The sequence below is a fragment of the Falco punctatus genome (genome assembly GCF_963210335.1).
Source record: "Falco punctatus genome assembly, chromosome: 3".
Taxonomy (NCBI): Eukaryota; Metazoa; Chordata; class Aves; order Falconiformes; family Falconidae; genus Falco; species Falco punctatus.
The window spans coordinates 109,976,282-109,998,408 of NC_137582.1; the positions used below are offsets into that span (position 1 = coordinate 109,976,282).

A 22,127-nucleotide genomic window follows, 5' to 3' on the forward strand; every position below is an offset into this window, starting at 1 on the left:
CAGCATGCCGATTTAGAAATCTCGTGGGAGGAATATGAGCCTGAAGATGGAAATTCAGTGTACAACCAGCCTCACGGCTTACCTTTGCATGAGTCTTTGTAGTGTTCTGAAGACTACTTGAACAGTTAATGAAAATCAGACAAAAGCCGCTTTCCCTGCCCCCCCCGCCGCCCAAGCTAAGGAGTCAGTAGTGTTTCCCACCTGGTGATTGTACACACCAGGGTAGCGCAGGAGGTTTCGCCTTTCTGTCTGCCTGGTGAGTAATGGCAGCTCTGGTCTCTCCTCGGGTCTGAAAAAATGTCTCCGGTGCTGTTCTGCAGTAATATATTAAGATGTGATGACGACTTCTGTATGATGAATAAAACACAGCAACAGCTTTGGTTTCTGCATTTCCATAGTTATTGTTTTACCTACTAACACTCTGTAATTGTCCCGTGCAATCTGTAAAATCCTGCGTGTGAAGATAACATCCTTTAGTAGAAGAATAAACGTTGTTGCAGACTTTTCATAAATATACTGGGATTTATTCCAGGGCCTGCTGCTGCCTGATCTGTGAGCAGGATAGTTTGAATATGAAGGCAGTGCCTCTGAATGCACTTGAAACAACATCCTTCTTGGGCTGGATTTTTTTGGAAGTGTGTCCTGCAGCATGGCATGTGGCTGGCTCTGTGCTATAGTTTGTATATTCATGCCTTGTCCGAGGTCCAAATGCTCATGGTGACTTGGGTGAGAATGCAGCAGAATTCGGATGTGAAAGGAACATCAATTTTCCGCTCAGACAAACTAATCATGGGAGAAGAGCAGCAGTCTTGTCTTAATGACCGCTTTCTGTTTAAAGACTCGGGCAGCTTTTAAGAACAAAAGGGAGCTTTTTTGCTTCCTTTTTCTTCCCCTTTTTAATTAAGCTTAGCAGCATAAAATTTAAAGTGCTTTTTTGGTGGGATTTTTTTTTGTTGGTTTGGGGTTTTTTGTTTTGTTTTTGTTTTAAGTGCACTTGGATCTGAAGCTTGAGCTTCCAAATCTGATGAGAGTGCCTTGAACGCGCTCTCATCTCCACTGAATGTCTCTGGAAGGAGTGTGAATAGATGATCTGCACCACTATCTGTTGGATACCGATGGCTACAGGTGGAGAGGAGACAGTGCTGACTTGTGTGTGTGTGTGTTCCTCTTGGATATTCCTCTATCCAAATAGACGAGCTTGCATGTTTTTTGTTATCCCCTGATGTGGTAGGAAATCAGAGCTGGGTTCAAACCAGGTTCTTGTCACAAAGGTGGCCAGGCACCCAATCAAAGCTGGGTTTGAAATGATCCTTTAGCTCAATAAAAATACTATTGCCAGATTTTAAGTTTGGTGGGGTTTTTTTTGGCAAGTGGTGAATCACCTTCAGTTTTCTTCCAGGTATAGAACTGAGCTGGTGGGGTTTTCCGTCCATGGGATTCATTGAGAGTAACCCAGTGTCCCTGTCAAGAGATTTCCCCAACTGCAGTGTATGTGTCTTTGGTGAGATGCTTGCTGCTTCCGCACGGCACAAAGCACCGAGCTGTGGTCCATCTGCTCTTGCCGCTCGTGTGAATACCTCCCGTCCTCATTAATAGTGACGGCTGCCAAAAAGCGCATAGAGGCTTATTTAAATGTTCCCTCTTTAGGCTCTCTGTGGCAGCTGTGGGTGACGTGTAATAGTTAATAGGGCAAAATAAGAAAAATAAATTGCCAAGTTGTATGTTTAAAGTAGACATCTTTGGAGGAAAAAACTCTTCCGGCCTCATTAGTGTCCTAACTGTGAGGAGAATAAGAGCTCAGGATGGATAAGTATCTCCCTTTGTATACATAATCAACATCTGATTTAATTTCAGGGGCTCTGTACTTGTATGTGTGAGACACTGCTCTTGGAAAGCCAGCTAAATACGCATCTAGACAGCTAACGATCTGCACAGTAACCTCATTGTAATCAAAGTTTAAATAAACCTTTGGTCTTTCTTGACTCTAAAACAAGTCATTGGAAGTGTTAGTAGCAGAGAAGCCTTGCCACGTTTAAAAAATAAAAATGACTTCAACACTGATGTTGTAGATGATAGGCTGGTTGTGGGTACAGTGAGATACACTGTTTTTTGGCAGCAGCTGAGCTCAGGAAGCCTCTCTTCCTCTACATCCATTCAGAGATTACAGTCCCTTGGCTGTGTTGGCAAGGCATGCTCTTGCCTAGCTCGTGTTTTTTGAAAACAAGCATTTGAAGGTGAAGCTGGTGACTGGAATGGCATAAAATGAGGAAGCATCTTCCCTGGTGGTGATGGTGATGTGCCTGGTTGTGTTGCAGATGGGGTGGTGTACCTGGCTGTGTCTTAACTGCAGGAGGAGCGCTGTTGGTCTGGTAGCACCCCTACACCTCGAGAGAAGGGCCTGCTGAATTCTGTGCTGTGGCCGGCTCCTAAAACTGCAGTGAGAAACATTTCGGCGATGAAATTCAAGCTAGCCAGTTTTCATCTTAGCTTAGCGAAACCTTGAGTTCAAGTTGCATCGAAAGAAAAGCCATTAAGATCTGGCTGGCTAAGGAGCTCAGCTGTGGAAAGTTTTAAGCTCTTACTGATGGAGAAAGCGCCTAGAGCACAGGTAGTCACTGCAGACGGAACACCTGAGTGTGTGCTGGGCGCTTGTCAGCAGGGAATATTGATTTCCTTGGGCTGATGCCTGGCTCACGACGAGTATTGTGCTGCCAGTTGGTTTAGTCACAGGACCAAGCACTTTCTCCAGGGCGATGGTAGCAGTGAGTCATGAACCAACGCAGTAACATTTGCACATCTGTGTTTGGGTGACTGGCTGGTGTGGCAGTACGGGAGTGGCTGGGCAGCTTGAAGACAGGGCTTTGTGGAAGAGGCTGGACTGGCTGGGAACTGACTTTTTTTTTCAGAGTGGTGGGGCATTTTTTCTTCCCTGGTTTCAAGGTGGTAACCTTTCAGGAGTAGTAGGTGAGCTTTTGGGGTTGGTGGCCTGACTGTGAGTCCTTGGATCTGTCACTGCTTTCTATCAGAAATTAACTTCAAATTGTTAAAGCTGTTGACTGAGTTGAAGCTAGTCCCTCATTCAGATCTAGTTGTGGTTCGAAGGAGAGGAGCAATCCTGTCACTTGGGATGGTCTAAGAGACTGCAGACAGATAAACTTGATTTTCTTGTGAAATAACCATTTCCTGGAAAATGTACAAAACCTTGGAGAAGAGGTTGTAAAGTTTGTGTTTTACTGGAGAAGTATGAACCAGTGAGCACCAAGACTTACGAAGCCTTAAGATGATACATATTTAAAGTACTCTGCAGCATGGCAGCGAGACCATAATGTTATGACTCTGCATTTTCCTCCATCTGCTGCCGAATACATGCAAAGCAGGGTTTGGAGGAGCAAAACTGAGATGGGGAATTACCCTTTCATGTAAGAATGAAAAACTTGATTAATCAAGAGATTCTGCTACAGTTGTGATGCAGCGTGTTCTTAAAATCGAATCCAAACAAATCCTAAAATCAGTCATGCAAAAGAACAGGCTTGAGCAATTCCTCTGCAGAAAGCATTTAATGTAGCCTATCGCCACCGGTATTTTTGAAGCAAATCTGCAGATTATGCTTTAAGTTGGAAGAAAAAATGCTGTGGAGATGGAATTCAGCAGCTCTGTCTCTAGCATGTAGTAACGTGATACTGCACATCTGTGTACGTAGGTTGGTGGATAAAGAATCACAGTGCACTGTGCTTGATACAACACAACTGAAAATGCAGAGTGTCTACAAATTTTTGTAACCTTTTCAGACTTCTACAAATTTATTCTGATCTGCTTGGAGAGCAAGACTGATGTGATCTTGCTGTGCATATGTATCTTCCCTAATGAATTTTGAACCCATTAGCCAGTTTCAGCTAAACTTAAGGGCGAAGGGTGTACTCACAGTCTCAGAGATACGACGTTCCTTGGTGTTTTGTGAAAACAAGCGGTTTTATTAGAGGAGAGAGACCTGATTAGTGGCCCCATGGAGAGAAAAGCTGCAGTGAGAGTGCAACCCTTATTAGACATTAAAGAATCCACATGGGAGAGAGGTGTTCCTGACCGTGGGAAAAGCTGCAGTGGGAACTGGCAGTTATTGGATGTGGAGAATTCGACCTCAAAACATGCATCCATAAGAAATGAGTCTTCATTATTTCTGCTCACAAAGGCACTTTGATTTCTTTTTTTTAAATAATGTATATACCAGTAAGCCCTGCTACAGATGCTTGTATGCTTTTTCTTAATTGTACAGGAGTGGCAACTAGGAAAAGTTCCTTAATAACAGAGCTGCTGCCTCTTCTCTGGCTGGCTGAGGTGGCCATGCGAACGAGAAACTTGTATCGTTGAGCTACATTTACGTGGCTTTAACTTGGTAGTTTTGTGTTAAGCCCTTCATTACAGTTCCGTCAGGATTTGCTTTCTGACTGCAGCCTGTGGACTGTCTGATGCAATGCTGGGCTCGCCTGACGTTGCAGGCAGCGGAACTGCTGACTTGGGCGAGGATATTAAATGTAGCCCAGCTAGATGCTGCATGGAGTGCTGAGGTCAAGCTGAGGCTTTTTTTTATTCATACAGCTTTGTGTAATCCCACTGTCCAAAGCATGGATTCCTCTCCCCCTCCGTCGTCTTTGTCCTAGGTGGAAATGTCACTAGGACTCCTTTTGAATGTTGTGTCGTGTTGTCAGGGTGTTGCGGTGGAACCGATCAGTGTCTCAGGGAATGAGCATGTCTGTATTCTAAGTTTCACCTTAGAATTTTTTGTCGTCGGCGTTGTAGAAAAATTTCTTGGTATGTTGACTGTTGGAAGAAATAGTTGTTAACCGACAGTAGCAGACGTGAATAAACTTTTCGATATTCTCTTTCTTCCCTCTCTGGTGTACATAAGAAGTTCATTTGTATATTAATACCTCAGCAGTATCCAAATGGTGACTTTGCAATAAAGACATAAATTAAGATGTTTTAATTAGGAACCACTCTTACTTTGTGTCTTAAAATGGAGCATTCAGCAGAGCTGTAAAGCAAGAAGCGAGCGCTTATTTCAGCACAGAGTTATCTACCAGACTATCTGATATGTTGAGCATGTTGCTCTTAAATAACAGAGGTATCAGAAGTATCAGTGAATGTGCCTATGCTAGCTTTTTAATTTCCTACTTTGTCATCTCTTAGGGAGGGATTACGAGTGTAGACAAAGCCCTAGCTGTTTTCAGTGCGTGGCAGGAACACGTGCTGTAATCGCATTAACAAAACCCCTGTTTGTAGTCGGAGTTGGGAGATTTCCCATTGAGTGCTGTTGGGGGCTGAAGGGAGCTGCGCAGTCCAAGAGTGGTCTGGGTTCGAGTAATTTGGGCAGTGGGGCGGGAGGGGAGAGTTTCAAGCGTCACGTTGAGGACTCGCCCCAGTCACGTAAGCGGTTTGACTGAGCTCCATAACCTGGTTGATCATTTCTGCTCCTAAATTTTGAGGTTTCCCTGAAGGTCCTCATTGCTAGGAGGAAAGCCGCAGAGAATGCCCTGAAGAACGTTGTTTTTCTCCCCCCCAGAGGTTGTGCAGCCAATAAAGATGACTCTAAACAGGTTTTAAAGCATCTCAGATTGCAATCTAGAAAATTATGGGAGCTTGGTAATTAGGGCATGTTTCTGAATCATTGCTGTCACAAGGTCTGTTCTCGGTATGGCCTGAAAACCAGTGCTGCTTGTGATACAAGGAGCTTTTATTTTGCCTGTTTTTGGGAAGGTAAAGGTTTTCAAAGCCTTACGCTCTGTGGATTTATTGCCCGCAGACGAGCTTCCCTACTTGTGATCATCCAGAGTGCTATCCCAGCTGCACACGATAGCTTATTGTTAGAGAAATACTAATTTATGTACACCATGGGCACATTTATGTACATGGGCACCTTTATGTACACAGCATGGGTAACAAACAGAAGGAGCTGCAAGCCATTGGGTGGCAGGAAGAGTATGACATAGTTGCCATTGTGGAAACATGGTGGGGTGACTGGCACAACTGGAGTGCTGCAGGGGATGGCTGTAAACTGTTCGGAAGGGGGCAAGGAAGGAGAAGCGGTGTGGTTGCCCTGTGTGTTATCGTTTTGATTGTCTAGAGCATAACGATGGTGTCGATAGGGTTGATTGCTTCTGGGCAAGAATCGGGGGGAAGGCTGACGATGCAGATACCATCTAGGTGGGAGTCTGTTATAGACCACCCGACCAAGGTGAAGATGCAGATGAAATGCTCTGTAAGCAGCTGGGAGAAATCTCACGACTGCTAGCTCTTGTTCTCGTGGGGCACTTTGACTTACCAGGAGTCTGATGGAAATACAGTCCAGCAGGGAGGACACAGTCCAGGAGGTTCCTGGAGCGTGCGGGAGGGACCTTCCTGGTGAGGGAGCCCACTGGGGAAGGTGCCCGCTGGACCTGTTGTTTGCGAACAGAGAGGGGCTGGTGGGTGATGCGATGGTTGGAGGCCATCTGGGGCACAGCGATCATGAAATAATGAGTTTTAAATTTTCATTGAAGTAAGGAGGGTGGTCAGCAGAACTGCCACCTCGGACTTCTGGAGGGCAGGCTTTGGCCTGTTTAGGAGCCTGGTTGCCAGAGTCCCTTGTGGGGCAGCCCTGAGGGACCAGGGGGTTCAGGGAGGCTGGACATCCTTCAAGAAGGAAATCCTGAAGGCGCAGGAGCAGGCTGTCCCCATGTGCCGAAAGACAAGCTGGTGGGGAAGACCAGCCTGGCTGAACAGAGAGCTTTGGCTGGAACTCGGGGAAAAAAAGGAGAGTTTATGACCTTTGTAAGAAGGGGCAGGCAACTCAGGAGGATTACAAGGCTGTTGTGAGGTTATGCTGGGAGAAAATTAGAAGGGCCAAAGCCCAACTAGAACTTAATCTGGCTACTGCCATAAAAGACAGTAATTGATGTTTCTATAAATACATTAGCAACAAAAGGAGGGCTAAGGAGAATCTCCATTGTTTATTGGATGCAGGGGGAAACATAGTGACTGACAAAGGGTGAGGAAAAGGCTGAGGTACTTAGGGACTTCTTTGCCTTGGTCTTTAATGGTAGGAGCAGTTATTCTCTGGGTACCCAGCCCCTGAGGTGGAAGACAGGGATGGGGAGCGGAATGAAGCCCCCATAATCCAGGGGGAAATGGTCAGCAACTTGTTACACCATGTACAAGTCTGGATGGGATCCATCCGAGGGCACTGATGGAGCTGGTGGATAAGTGCTTGCTGAGCCACTCCCCCAACATTTATCAGCAGTGCTGGCTAACCAAGGAGGTCCCAGCAGGCTGGAAGTTGGTGGATATGACGCCTGTCTACAAGAAGGGCAGGGAGGAGGATCCAGGGACTACAGGCTTCTCAGCCTGACCTCGGTGCCAGGGAAGGCTATGGAGCACAGCATCCTGAGCACCAGCATGCGGCATGTACAGGACAACCGGGTGATCGGGCCCAGTCACCGTGAGTTTATGAAAGGCAGGTCCTACTTGATGAACCTGATCTTCTGTGACAAGGTGACCTGCTTAGTGGATGAGACAAAGGCTGTGGATGTTGTCTACCTGGATCTTAGTAAAGCCTTTGACACCGTCTCCCACAGCATCTCCTGGAGAACCTGGCTGCACATGGCTTGGGTGGGTGTGCTGTTCACTGGGTGAAACACTGGCTGGATGGCCAGGCCTGAAGAGTGGTGGTGGATGGAGTTACATCCTGCTGGTGGCCAGTCAGGCGTGGTGTTCCCCAGGGTGCGGTGTTGGGACCAGTTCTCTGTAATACCCTTATTGATGATCTGGATGAGGGAATCGAGTGCACCCTTGGTAAGTTTGCAGATGACACCAGGTTGGGGGGAGCGTTGATGTGCTGAAGGGCTGGAGGCTCTGCAGAGGGGTCTGGACCAGGGCCAATTATATGAGGTTCAAGGCTGAGTGCCAGATCCTGTACTTGGGTCACAGCAACTCCATGCGAAGTTACAGGCTTGGGGAAGAGTGGCTGGAAAGTTGCCTGGTGGAAAAGGACCTGGGGGTGCTGGTCAGTGGCTGGCTGAATACGAGCCAGCAGGGTGCCCAGGTGGCCAGGAGGGCCAACAGCATCCTGGCTTGTGTCCGAAATGGTGTGGCCAGCAGGACTGGGGCAGTGACCATCCCCCTGTACTCAGTGCTGGTGAGGCTGCCCCTCGAATCCTGGGTTCAGTTTTGGGCCCCTCATGACAAGAGGGTTGCGGAGGTGCTGCAGCGTGTCCAAGGATCAGCAGCAGGGCTGGAGCACAAGTCTGATGGGAAGCAGCTGAGGGAACTGGGGGTGTTTAGGCTGGAGAGGAGGGGGCTCAGGGGGGACCTTACCGCTGCCTATAACTGCCTGACAGGAGGCTGTAGTAAGGTGGTCGGTCTTTTCTCCCAAGTAACAAGTGACAGGACAAGAGGAAACTGCCTCAGGTTGCACCAGGAGAGGTTTAGATTGGATATTGGGAAAAATTTCTTCACCAAAAGGGTTGTCAAGCACTGGAACCAGCTTCCCAGGGAGGTGTTGGAGTCACCGTCCCTGGAGGTACTTAAAAGATGTGTAGATGTGGCACTTAGCAACATGGTTTAGTGGTGGGCTTGGCAGTGCTGGGTTAATGGTTGGACTTGATGATCTTAAAGGTCTTTTCTAACCTGAACGAATTTGTGCCATAAATGTAGAATTGGAGAGGCATTTAATTTGTTTTATTTTTAGCGGTCTTTAATGCAGTGTAGCAGCTGGAGATAAGGAGAGCCAACACCATACATTGAATCTCCTCTAGAGGCGGCTGGAAGTGCTCCATACGTTGCTGGCAGCTTTTGTGCTGCTACCCTCGTCCTAGTGGGTTTTGTCACTTAAACCTATTTCTTCAGAAAACCGGGGGAAGATCAGGCGTTTGGAGGAGTGTTACAAAATGGTGCTGCCGGGTTCTTCAGAGGGGCGTGTGCATATGTATATTAGATAAATACTTGCAGTATTTTCACCACAATCCTGAATAGCCAGTTTTCAATTTTCAGGATACAGCTGAAATGCGTGCACGTTGATGTGAAGGATTCGTGCTGTCCTGAGCGTTCTGGGGTGCTGGGTCCATGCAGAGCAGGGTCTGGTGCCCTTGGGAATGAAGGCTTCTGCCTTCAGCTGACTTTGGATCAGGCCCTTAGTAACAAGACATCACATTACGTTGTTCGTAGTAAATACTGCCTTTTGGTCTCCCCTACGCGCAGCTGCTAGCGAAGGCCAGCGGCCATGTGTACGTTGCCATATTTGTTGTTAAGCATTTGAGATACCGTTTGACAAATTCTCCGGGATTGAGTGACAGTCCTACAAAGGCAAGTGGTTGTGGCCCATCGGGTGACAGTTCCCCGTGTTTGTTAAAGTTGATTTAAAATGTAGTTTTCCAGAAATACGGATTTTTTCTTGTTGTTTCTATCAAGATACATTTAAATTAATTTGCGTTATTTTCATCCCAACCCTGTGCACATGCTTCTTCATGGTCTGTCTTAGGTTTTGCTGTCTTCAACAGATCAGCTACTGTATTTATGATTGGACCCAAACCCAATAATGCAGTCTGTGTGTTTTTGAGCCCTTTTTGTTTAGATTCCTTTATTCTTCTCTGTCTGTAAGCTCTCAAGTCTTCCTTCTATGCTAGGCACGTGATGATTTGTCAGATTCTGAACTGATACTCTGCATTACTTGAAGCAGAGTGTAATTCCAAAGACCTGTGCCACTCAGGTCTGAAGGTGGTGGAAATACTATCTCATACCACTCTTTATGTGAAATTCCCTTTCTGGAAAAAAAAAAGCAAAACTGAAACTTAGAAGCGTGTAAATATTTTCTGTGGCAAGTAAAGTATGTGGCTATAATGAATATGAAGCATGGAATGTGGTGGTATATCATCTTCTCAGGCCAAGCATGTTACAACTATTACATGGTGTATTTTATTTACTATATTAATGCTCTCATGATCAGTTACAGTGCCTTATTCTTTGCAAATGCCTGTGCAAAGACACGAGTCCCTTTGTGTTGCTGGCTTAGGAACTTTTACAGCGGTGAATATTAAACACCGCTTTTGTTAGTGGCGTGGGAGGGAGGCGCTCACTGTGCAGTTCATGTTGTGAGTTGGTGATACTGGAAGCTGGTGCTTAACTCTGAGCAGGATTTCTCCAGGATAGCTGTCACCATGGCTTGGTGTCCTGCTGCTGGTAAGACTGCACTGCAGTGGGTTTTGCTGCTCTTCTGGTGTCTTATTTTGCGTGTTATATAGGTGCATGTGCTGTTGCGCTGGGCCGAGTTCTTAGATGCTGAAATGAACGTCCATGATAGCAGAAGAGCCTAGGACTGATGCTGATGGAGTTCAGCAGGCCTCGGCAGCCTGGGTAAAAGTAAAAACCCCTGTGGAGCTGGCCATCGCAACCCGCTTTATGGCAGCTCTGGTGTTTGCACATCTTGCGTTGCCCTGTACCTGGAGCAGGTCTGCTTCGTGCAGGGGGAAATGCAGGACTGGAGTAGCCCCTGGTGTGGGTGTTTGGACTGACTTGGAGTTTAAGAATGAGGAGAAGAGGTGCAGGCATCTGGATACAACACATTATTTCAGGTCACATTATTTTGTTATGAAATAACAACAAAGCAAGAGGAATGCAATTGGCCAAGAAAAGCTTCAAGCTGTGCGAACGTTTTACTGAATAATGCAGGCTGGGGCTTGCCTGGGTTATATAATAATGGAGGGGGAAGGAGCGTGATAGTGGCATGGAAAAATCATCCCTGCTTTTCAGATGGCTAAAGATACCTGGCTTTAGTCAAGGTGAATGCAAATGAGTCCAAAATACTCAGATGTCCTGCTTTATCAGGATGTCTTGTCAAATCATGTTCTTAATGAGCGGTGCAGAAACAAGCACAAAAAACCCTATTGTGTTGTTTTTGATCTTGCAGTGTGTCTCGCATTTAGTAGTATCTGGAGTGTAGTGTTGTGCTGGCTTCTAAATAAAAACACAATTAAATTTTTTAGACTGGGATGTGGCTGACCTGCGGAATTCTGCAGTAATGAAAATGGCTGGGTATAAAAGGTCTTGACAAGCTCGGAGGGAGCTCGGTATGAGAAATAGGGAAGTAATATGGTTTAAAGTGGGATACGGTTTAAATTAAAGAAGCACGTTTCCTCGATTTCAACCTACTTTTTCCTATTGTGTATGGATCATCCTATAAAGATCCTAATCAGTTTATAAAATATTGCAGCTGAATGGCAGCCTTTGCGTACTAAATATTTGCTGTGCAGTTTTCTCATAGTCCATCCTTTGTTTAAAATGCTTTTGCTTGGGAATAGCAGAGACTGTGCAGAAAAATTGTTTGGAGTAAGCACCCAAGATGAAATGATTAATTAGAAATGGAAAGGCAAGGGTGCTGATACCCCTGAGTAGGGAAAGTTGTAGGGTAAGAGATGACTTTGGCTGTGTCTGGGTGACATATCCGCCCCTGGGGAGGAGGAACCAGCCCGGCCTTGCATTGGCGGAGGCTGCGTTTCCCAACCTGGCCGCGCTCTCTGCTGGTACGGGAGGAAGAGCTGGGGAGGAGGAAGGGCTGGGAGCGAGAGAAGCATGCCAAACAGCCATGCCAAGAGCCCAGGGACATTTCAGCTGCTCGAATATAGAGGTGCTTTGATCTACAGTGAATAAACCAATAATGCTTAAATTATGAATTCCTTTTCTTTGTCTGAAAAGCTGGATTAGCGTGGCTTTGTTCAAGCAGTGATTATCGAGCAACTTTTTTTTTTTTTTGTTTCTGAAAGGGCCACTAGATTTGTGTTTACAGCTTAGTGCTGCAGTCGTGCTGTGCTGGTGGAGGGGCTTGGTGACATAACAGCTCTTGCACGTCCTTGTCTCCTCTGCTTCTGGTTGAACTGTAAACCCTGCTGAAAATACGGCCTCGGCCACCTTCATTACGATATGGAGCTAATGATTAATCAGCATGAGTTGCAGACGGGAAGAGGCACTAAAAAGCCTTGTTTTCGTTAGGGTCTGTGGATTTGGAGCGGAGCGAACGTGTCTCTGTTTTCTGTTCGGGCTGCCAGCGATTGCAAAATGCAGCCTTCTTGGAAAAGGCTGACGCACAGGTATAAAGATAGGAGATGAAGGCTGAGAGAAGCCGCTCTGCGAACATTACCAAAGGTCGTGGTGATGCCTCCCCTTGTCTTTTGTCTCCTCTTCCCAGCCCTCGGCATCTGGACAAAGGTTGCTCCTCGGAGCACGTTGCCTCCATCTTGCCTTAACTTGCAATCTGTGTAATGAAACGTGGCGTTATTGCTGCTTCTCCTACCCTGGCCCTCCAGAAATTCTTTTTTTTTTTTTTTTTTTTTTTTTTCCTCATAATGTATTATTCTGCTGCAGTAAACCCGTCTGGTGATGCAGCACTGCAGATCTCCCCTCCTCTCCCCTCGATGCGGTCCTCCTCCCGGCAGCATCTGCCAAGACAGGAGCAGCTCGGAGAGATGCCAACGGGTGGGGCTGGGTCAGATCACTAGACAGATTAATCTTCACGGTGGGGGACCGAAGGATGTGTGTAATCACGGGACCACGTTGGGGCAAGGAAAATGCAAACCTTCCTCTTCTAGCAGCTGTCCTTGAACACTCAGGGCTCTCTCCTCAGTTTTCTTTCATCCCCCCCTTCTGCTCCCTTTCTCCTCCCCCCAGCTGCCTCCCTTGCTTTCAGCAAAGACGATTGTCACAGATTATCCTCAGGGCTTGTCAAGGGTATGGTGCAGGACACCAAAGCACGGCGTATATTTATGTATCTGGATAACGGATGGATTAAAACGCACCGTCTTCGAGTGGGGTGATTTAGGACCATGGCTGCAATGGAATACAGTAGTAGCCTCCCCCATCCATTTCTTACTTGGGAAAAAAAAAGAAATAATTTTTTAATGAATGGCAACCAAAGTATACTTTTCCCAATATAAAAATTAAGCTCTGGCTGCATTTGCTGGGTCATTTTCTTGGTATCTGGGGATCACATTACGTTGATGTTCTGTGTCTTTCTGGGCAGCATTAATTTGAATATTTGAACATTTTAACACATTCTGGATCTTCTGCAGCAAAAAGAAAAATAACTGAGGTCTGTGTGTATGTTACAACAACATACACATGTTAGGATTTCAGAGTGGGGAAATAAAAGAATTGTCAAGCTGTGGAGTGGGAAGTCCTTTGGAGCCCATTTCTGATGTAACTGGCAGACAGCACTTGGTACGAGGTAGGCTGTGGTGACTGCAGTCGGAAGGTCAATTAGGATTTTAGTTTTTTTGAGTAGAGCTAAGATACCATATATCCCCACCCCCTCCAAGACCGCAGACAAAGTAGGGGCTCATGTTGCCAGAAACTGAATGTGTAAACAGTGAGCAAAAGGAAAGTACGTGTTCTAACCAGTCACTTCTGTATCTGTGTTATTTACAAGAATGGCTGTGAGGGTTAGAGCACGCACTCTGTCCTGTTGCATCTTTCCTGTGTTGTCTGCAGAGAACTGGCACTGAAATACATGTTAAAGGGTGATGTTAACTAGGATACCTTGTTGTTTTTCATATTTTTTTGTCATGTTCATTCATGGCATGAACACTTTTTCAAATAGGCTCTTTCCTGTTTTTCTTCCTCCTTCTTCCTTTCTGTTTCTTGTCTCTCTACGTGTGCCACGTCCAATTAGACCATTTTTGTCCTCACACAGATTTTATTAACCATATCTTCTACTTTTCTGGTCTTTCTAAATCTTGCCTTCAAGGCAAGATAACTGTATCCAGTGTCAGAAGAGTGCAGACTTTGAGAAGTATCTTTACTGCAGTACCATTTACCATTATTTGCACCTTGCAGCTTTTAATTAGAATAAAAAAGAAGCAGTGCATCAGTTTGGTATCGCAGGTTAGAAAACTCATAAGAATTAACGTCGCCGTGCTGTATCTATGAGTATAAAGGCAGCAAGCTCGGCTCTGGATGGCTTAGAAGCAAGAACGTGTTCCATATGCGACCTTTATGCCTAACAAGGTGCTTTTTGACTTGAAAGATGTTCTCGTTTGTGCACATATTCCTTAATGCCGCATTCGGTGGAGTATAAACCAGAGAAAAATGAGATCTAAATCCAAACCAGATCACGTATAGAGTATAGTAGGTCGGGTTGGCATGAGAAGCCAACAGTCAGCGAGGCAGGTTTTCAAATCATATTTACGGATTAGTCATCCAACAGCAATGATGAAATTTTAAGGTGTATGGAAAGCCGTGCATAAACCAGAGTCAGATGCAGGTCCGGACAGTGTTTGCTCCCCAGAGAGGCAGCTGTAGTAGCTTTTTCCTATGTGTATAGCTGAAAACAGCTTTTCTTGCTTAAGGTTTGTTTATGTCTGTTCAGCATTGTGCTGCCTTCATGAATAAAAAATTCTTGCAATAATTCTTCATAGAGTTTACAGATATTTCTTGATTAATTTTGTATTTGTGTGTCCCTTTCCTGTTCATCAGGACATTGAAAACCACGCTTTTTGCCTCTTTCTTCTGCCATGGATTAACAACTGCAGTTAAAAGCCCTTACCTGTTTTGTTTAAAATCTTGGCTGAGAGAAATGAGCAATCAAAATGTGACCTGCAGTTTTCTCGGCTGTTTTAAAATGTTGCTGTGTTCATACATTCCATTTTATCCATTCTCCTATGAGTTGATGCGAGTTACTTAAAAACATTTTTACATCGTGTTTTCTTGTGTGCACAAACATGTTTATTTTTTATTTTTTTATGTAGACGTTTACTCATCCGTGAGTGCCCATGTTGCAATTACTTAACATACATTAAGTAGGGTGGCGTCACGGTCCTGCCAGCTTTCCTCAATGTGGCTGTTGCGTGGCTTGGTCCATGGTGGGGGGTGTAAAGTTGAACCCCAGAAGCAGCCCAGTGCGGGGGTGCCTGTATTGGCTGTGCTTCAAAAGAGTCCTCTGAGGTTGTTGTGAATAGGTGGGTTTGAGATCAGGAATGAGGATGAGAATGAAGACTTTGTTTTAGTGCCGAATGGATTAAATATACATCAGAGTAGTGGAATTGCTGTGTCAAGGTCATTTTTTTCTTACGAAAATTGTCGGGATGTCTTTATTTTTACTTGTTGTGGCACAGTTTTGTTTTAATTACGTCTTGCTCATCAGATTAAAAATGAGAGGGGCTGCTCTAATTGCGAATACCTATTTCTTTAGCTGCTGTTGCTCTGTTATTATAAAAAGGGCAATCTCATGGTAGGCTAAGCGAAAGAGAGGAATTTTAAGTGTGACGAAAAGTTTAAACAGCTTTTTCCCTTTTACAAACGGCTTTTCCCCTCTTTTTGGAAACATGTCTTCTAACCTCTGCTGTGCTTGGAGATTGATTTTCCTGCCGTATGGGAAGGGCAAATGGTTTTAAACTGATGTTGATTTTGCAGGAGGCAATGTTATTAAATGTGGTCTTTTTCTACCAGCACTAACATCTGTGCTCTGCTTTGCTTTTCTTCCAGATATGGACGTGTCGAAAGTGTCAAAATACTCCCTAAGAGGGGGTCGGAAGGTGGAGTGGCAGCGTTTGTGGATTTTGTGGACATCAAAAGCGCGCAGAAGGCACACAACTCTGTCAACAAAATGGGAGATAGAGACCTACGGACGGATTATAATGAACCAGGAACCATTCCCAGTGCTGCTCGGGGATTGGATGATACAGTTTCCATAGCATCTCGTAGTAGAGAGGTTTCTGGGTTCAGAGGAGGTGGGGGGGGGCCCACTTACGGCCCCCCACCATCGCTTCATGCACGGGAAGGACGTTATGAGCGGAGACTTGATGGGTAAGTTCCAAGGTTTCTCTAGGCAGGTATTTTGTATTTGATATGGTGAGAAACACAAACTCGTATCTAGGGCCCCCAGATGGATTTAAAATTTTGGGAATTATCTATGTTTCCTATTTTGGGTTGGAAACGGAAGTGATTTGTATCCCAGTGGCTGGTACCTTGTGGATCCATAGAGGATGTTTTCTGCAGCTGGTTGGATATCTACACTTGAAATAAGGTGGTTTTAAGATGGAAGATTTCCTTTGGCCAGCATCGATATTGGAGTTACTCTTTTCTAGAAGTAATGATTCCATTTCTTGGATAATATTAAGGCCTTGCTCGGATGTATCCCTGCTGCCAGATGGAGCTATCTTACTCTACAACATGTGGTGAAGTTCTCTATGGAGTATCTTCGGAATACTAGAACCTAAAATTCTGTGAAAGCTTGATGCCTAGTTCTCAGTTCTCGCTATACGCAGTTGGTATGTTAATTGGATTGTCACCACAAAATTTCTAGTAGACTTTAATGATGCAGTCCCTTGGATTCTACAGACAACACTTAGCCATGGAAATAACGCTTGGATGGAGAAGACCGAAGGCAGCTTGTGATGTTTCCATTTTGGATCTACATCATTTCCAAGTTATTGGGATTATTCTTTCTGATGGTATTGGCAAAAAGAGATGATGGACATTACTAAATTTTGGAAATTATAGTGTTTTTTTTTTTTTAAATGCTGGGATAAGAACTACTGCCTTGAATTTATTGGATGGTATACAGTCAAGACGCCAGTAGCCATGGGGAGTGGATTACTATCTAGTCTCTTAAAAAGCTCTTTGCTACTCCACATTAAACATACTTTAGTTTTAAGGACGTGGTGCTAATACCAGTTTGTGGATACACCAGTGAAAAATGACTGGGCTGGATGGTTACAAAGGCGGCTAGAGGATGCCTGCTGGCCAGCAGCGATGAGTGCCCTCGTGCATTGGGTGATCTTCTACCAGCTGCTTGATTCAGACATAGGGCTGGAAATTAAAATAATGGATCTATTTAAGTGCCTACTGTCTCAAGAAAGAAGTCTGGGGGTTTCAGAGTTACGGTTTCAGTCTGGGACTACTTCCTTCCAGTGGAATTTTTTTTTTTTTTGTCTTGTCACTAAGATTTTTTTTTTCTTGTTGGTTCATCTAAAATATCATTTGACACCCTTGCCCATTAAGAAGGTGGATTACCCCTGTAAGAGGGGCCAAAATTGGGGAAGTTATGTTCACAATTCTCTCCCTAGATTTAATTGGGAATATAGGTCGTGTTTCCACACTTGGAAAAGGTTGGTATGTCCTGCCCTGTGTATATTAGCCCCTCTCCTAACCCAAGTCAAACCCTCTCTTTCCACTAACTCCAGTAGTACCTAGTACTAATAGATAAATCAAAAAAGCATTGTAGCCATTAGATTTTCGGCTCTGCTAGCTCCTCTGTCTGTCTTCTGTGTCCTTTTCATGGATAAGGACTTTGTTCTTTTATGTCAGCTATATAGCAGTAACCCTCTAGAAAATACTGCTTTTTCTCTTACCTCATTAAATCAGCTTTCACTGATTAACACTTTGTAGGATGCTAAATGCAATCGTTTATAAAATTGTTTATCTTGGTCCTTCAAAAGGGGGGGAAAAAAAAAGGGAGACATGTTTCTCTGCCAGCTCCTGAAATACCTTTCAAAATGCCATTGTTGCAAGCAAGAGATAATGGAAACAGAAAGGCAACAATGAATTTCAAGCGGATAGATAAGTTAATGACATCCTGTTGCATTGGTTAGGTAGTTTCTTACATATAATCCGAGAGAAAAAAATGCAGGCAAAACATGAGCTAGCTCTGTAGAAAGCTTGAAAATGAGCTATAATTTAAGAGCAGAGGATGAATGCATTTAGAGGATTAAGGACCTGGCAATTCCTTGGAGGAGGAATGGAAGGAACCTCCCAAGATGCCAATTGAAAAAAGATTCAAATACCATTTTCAGTTCATAAAAGATCCCCACAATATTTCTGCCATTTTAAATAGAAGACAGACCTGTGATGCAGGAGAGGAGGAAGCACAAGGCACAATTGGGTTATTAGGATTCAGGGGATTGAAGTGACTAATAATTGATTCTGAAGGAAGAATCTGAGAGAGAAAGCTGAAAAAAGAAAAAAAAAAGGTTGAAACGTCCTTTGTAAGATGGATAATTAAATTTTTAAATTAACTTTGGCTACCCTGACATATTTAGAATTTTGCAATTATTTTTTAAACATTCAGTGTAATCATTCTTGATCTTTCATTTTGCAGACGTAACTTGGACATACCGTCCTGGTACTTGTCTAAATTAGACTACTAAACTATTTGTAACGTTCTTTTAACTTTATCTGTCGGTTTTACTATCTCTATTTGAGAGATCACACTAACTTTCTTAGAACATAGAGCCTTTCTCAATTGACATGCGAAACGCTTGAAATACTGAAACAAAATGGACTGTAGCTACTTGAAAGTAGCGTGCTTGTGAAGATGCAAATTCTGTGATTGCAGTAACAGTCGCAGTCTGAACAAATAAAAACACCAGCTGAAAATTTATACTCCTTGTGTAGGGTCTTAGTATCTTTTGGGGGCCTGCATCCTTGCAGTTTAAGTAGTCTGACATTAGTAACTGAGGTGTTTCTTTAGTGTATGCAACTTTGAGGAGAACTGAGTGTAGCAATCTGATAAGAGCCAAATTTCCTCTAAGAGGATGAAATATTTTAGAACAGCAACAAGAAAACCCTAATTTTCTGGGTCTTCTCTATGGGTTATGCTACCCCTTTTGAAAGCAGCTTCTTACCTCTGGGTCATGCTTTGCACGGAGGCTTTCATGGCTACAGCCCAATTTGCGATGCCATTTTTGCACAAGGATAATTAGAAGAGCTCCAGTAATTGCCAAATTCCTGAAAAATTTTTGAAGCTCTCAAGCAAAAATGGAGGGGGAGGTGGGGGAAGTTAATTATGATATCCACAAACATGGAAGTTTTTCTTGTTTACCGAATTTAAAAGAAAAAGAAAAAACCCAAACACAACTTAAATGAGGGTTCTGCACTGGAAGGCAGTATTTTTTTCCTGTGCAGGCAAGATGCTGGTCATGAAAGCCCAATACTGTGATTAAAACAAAATGATCGCTCAGCTTTATCGTATACAACTATAAATTTGGAGTCAAGTAAAACGTTTTTTAAGTTTGTCAGTGTTTGCTTGATAGGTTATTGCTGTCTAGTGGAGAAGCAGTTGCAAAAATAAGTTCAATGCTGACGTCAGTGTTTGCATGATTTGCTTTTAGTTGTGCTTGCCCCTTTCTGATGAAGTATTTTTCCCCCTTCCTAAATGCAGGGCTTCAGATAACAGGGAGCGTGCTTATGAACATAGTGCCTATGGACACCATGAGCGGGGGACGGGAGGATTTGATCGGACAAGACATTACGATCAGGATTACTATAGAGATCCTCGAGAGCGGACTTTACAACATGGGCTCTATTATACTTCTCGGAGTCGAAGTCCAAACCGTTTTGATGCTCACGACCCCCGTTACGAACCTAGGGCCCGGGAGCAGTTTACATTGCCCAGTGTGGTACACAGGGATATCTACAGGGATGATATTACACGGGAGGTACGAGGCAGAAGGCCAGAGAGGAATTACCAGCACAGCAGGAGTCGGTCGCCGCATTCGTCCCAGTCCAGGACCCAGTCCCCTCAGAGGCTGGCCAGCCAGGCGTCCAGACCCACCCGCTCCCCCAGTGGCAGCGGATCCCGGAGCAGATCTTCCAGCAGCGACTCCATCAGCAGCAGCAGCAGTACCAGCAGTGACAGGTAGGGCACTGCGGCTTGTTGCCCGACCCAAAGTGACCGTCCCGTGGGTTTTGCGGGTTGTTTTCTGAGGCACGGTGAGGAGTTGTGAGCCCGGGCTGTGAAAATACAAGGTGTTCTGTGGCAAAGCATTATTCATTGATGTAGAAGTAAACCGGTGTGAAATGTAAAAAGGCTAAGTTGGCACGAAACAGATCCGAGGGGAATGCTCTTGCTGTCGTTAATTATTTTCCACGGTGGATCTGCGCAGCATCCGTAAGGCACTAGCTAGGCAAAGCGGGGGTGTAGGGACACAAGGCCTGGCTACACCCTGGCTGCTGCCTGTGTCCCCAGAGAACGGGGTGACGCTTTTATTTGCTTAAACGAGGAAATAAGCAAATTTTAAGGTCAACTACTTTTTACAGGATGCATTTTAAAATACTTTCGGCAATGATGAGTGGTATTGTTCAGTCTCCTCTCATTCCCTGTTGCTGCTGACATTTAAAAGGTTGATGTGTTGCCTTTTGCCTCGCAGCAAAAATTGCAGACTTGAACTAAAAAAAATAAAAATAAAAATCCAAGTACACATTTCCTAGCGATACACCCATGTCCTTGGTTCTGTAATAAGTGCTATATTTCTGTATTCGTGTGGCTTTATAAACTACAGATGGGGGTGGATAGGGAAAGTGCTAGAGCTAATTGCTGTATTTCTTGTAACAATTTGAAAATTCATGTTGAAATGCCTCTTGGATATTTCACTTTTTAAGAGTAAATTCACCCTAAGAGTGGTTTACTTGCACCCGTAAATGTTTTGCACTCTGTTGGTAAAGAGCTTTGCTCTTCAGAAGGGTTTGCAGAGTTGAAAACGTTTCATTTGCATACCAGTTCTTTTCCAAAACTGAAAATATTCTTTAAGTAAGTAAGTATATCAGTATAGTAAATACTTAGTGTTCAATTATCGCTATGAATGGAATTTTACTACTGGCAACTCTGTAATCAAGCTAATTATTACAAAATCTTACCTGCTTGAATATTGGACCTTGTGGAAGGGTTAGATGGGCTGATGCTGGGGATAGCGTACAGAAGTGAAGATGAAGGAATTAGTTTCTTCTCTTCTGATTTCCCCACTCCACCGATGTCTAAAGAACTGTGCAAAGATTTATTTACTACCTTTAATTATTGTTTCCTCTTCCTGGATTTAGAAATCCAGGTCCTGTCTTGGCTGGAGAGCAGGTGGAGAGCCGACCTCTAGAGTATTTGAGACCACTTTTAGGCTGCCTTAAAGGCTTGTTTGTTTATTTCTAACACCTCTCAATGAGATCTTAGCACTTTAGATAAAGACAACCCTTTTGTTGTCTTTAAAGACAAAAAATGAAGACAAGTGAAAGCTTTTCACACTACAGCTTAAAAAAAAAAACATTGGTGAGATTTCCAGAGGTGTCTCAAAAAAAAAAAAAAATCCACCTTGAGAAGATGAATTAAAAGGAGGCCTGGTTACATTTAAGGTATTTTTTTTTTTAAAAAAAATCAAGCAGGAAAAAACCACTGGTGCTCCTTTGCTTATTGCAGAATGGATAGAAGGGAGTCCAGGAAACTTGTAATATTTATAAAATGTCATTGTTGGGATGTCGAGACGGGATGAAATGTGGCTCTGAGTTTGAGAGGACTAAATATGATCCCACTGGAACAAAGTTTTAAGATGTAATCAGAAGAAAACCAGCATCTGCTGTGCTTCAGCATTTCGTTTTCTTGGCAATTTCTAGCTGTAGTAATGGAAAACTAGACACTACTCTGGAAGGAAAGGGAAATAAACATTTTTGTCTTATTAATACAGTAAATTCAATAGAGCAAGTAATGGAATCTGGTGGATAGTATATTTCCTTTTGAAGGATCAGAAAGGAGTTTTACATGTTTCTAAGCAATGAGTTAGATAATAAACATTTAAACATACCTTTGTAAAGCAGAACCCCACCTGGCCTTGAAATCTGTTAAAGCACAAGTGGACTTTTCTGTTTAATTTTTAACACACTTCAAATTTAGCACTGTAAATATGTAAGCCCCTTGTACCCTGTGGCCAGCAAAAGCTGCCTTGCCCCCTTTTTAGTGGTACTCGCTGTGTAATATATTTGGGTTTCACATACCCAGATCAGGCAGAAATTTATTTGCATCTCCATATCCTGGGTAGTAAACTCTGTCTGTGTCCGTCCCCAGACTGATTTACCAAATTCCCTATATATTTTTCATTTCTAGGGTGGGATTTATCTGGAGCAACTAAGGACAGTTTGTTACTGTCTGAAGAAGAATTACTTCTTGTAATTCCTGTAGTATTTCTTGGGGATTTTAGCAAATTTGAGATCCTCTTAGGGCTTTATTATAAGTGGAAACGGCGGATTTTGTGACACTGTGAAATTATTAAGTGTCTTTAAGACACTGAATTTTTCTGAAATCATACATCTTCAAGAACTTTGTCACTCAAGTCTCGTCCTGTCTGTCTCTCCAC

At 44.0% G+C, this 22,127-nt stretch overlaps 1 protein-coding gene across 5 annotated transcripts in view; it reads left to right on the forward strand.

Annotated features, from left to right (window-relative positions):
* SPEN (spen family transcriptional repressor) overlaps positions 1 to 22,127 on the forward strand; it is a 70,488-nt gene that overhangs the window by 7,320 nt on the left and 41,041 nt on the right. For 4 of the 5 annotated variants that reach the window (XM_080378773.1, XM_080378770.1, XM_080378771.1 and 1 more), the window contains exons 2-3: positions 15,499 to 15,819; positions 19,175 to 19,651. In XM_080378773.1, coding sequence (XP_080234899.1) covers positions 15,499 to 15,819; positions 19,175 to 19,651 — 798 coding nt within the window. Of the gene's footprint in view, positions 1 to 15,498; positions 17,124 to 19,174; positions 19,652 to 22,127 lie in introns of those variants that run through there. The other variant, XM_080378774.1, reaches the window with a different exon arrangement.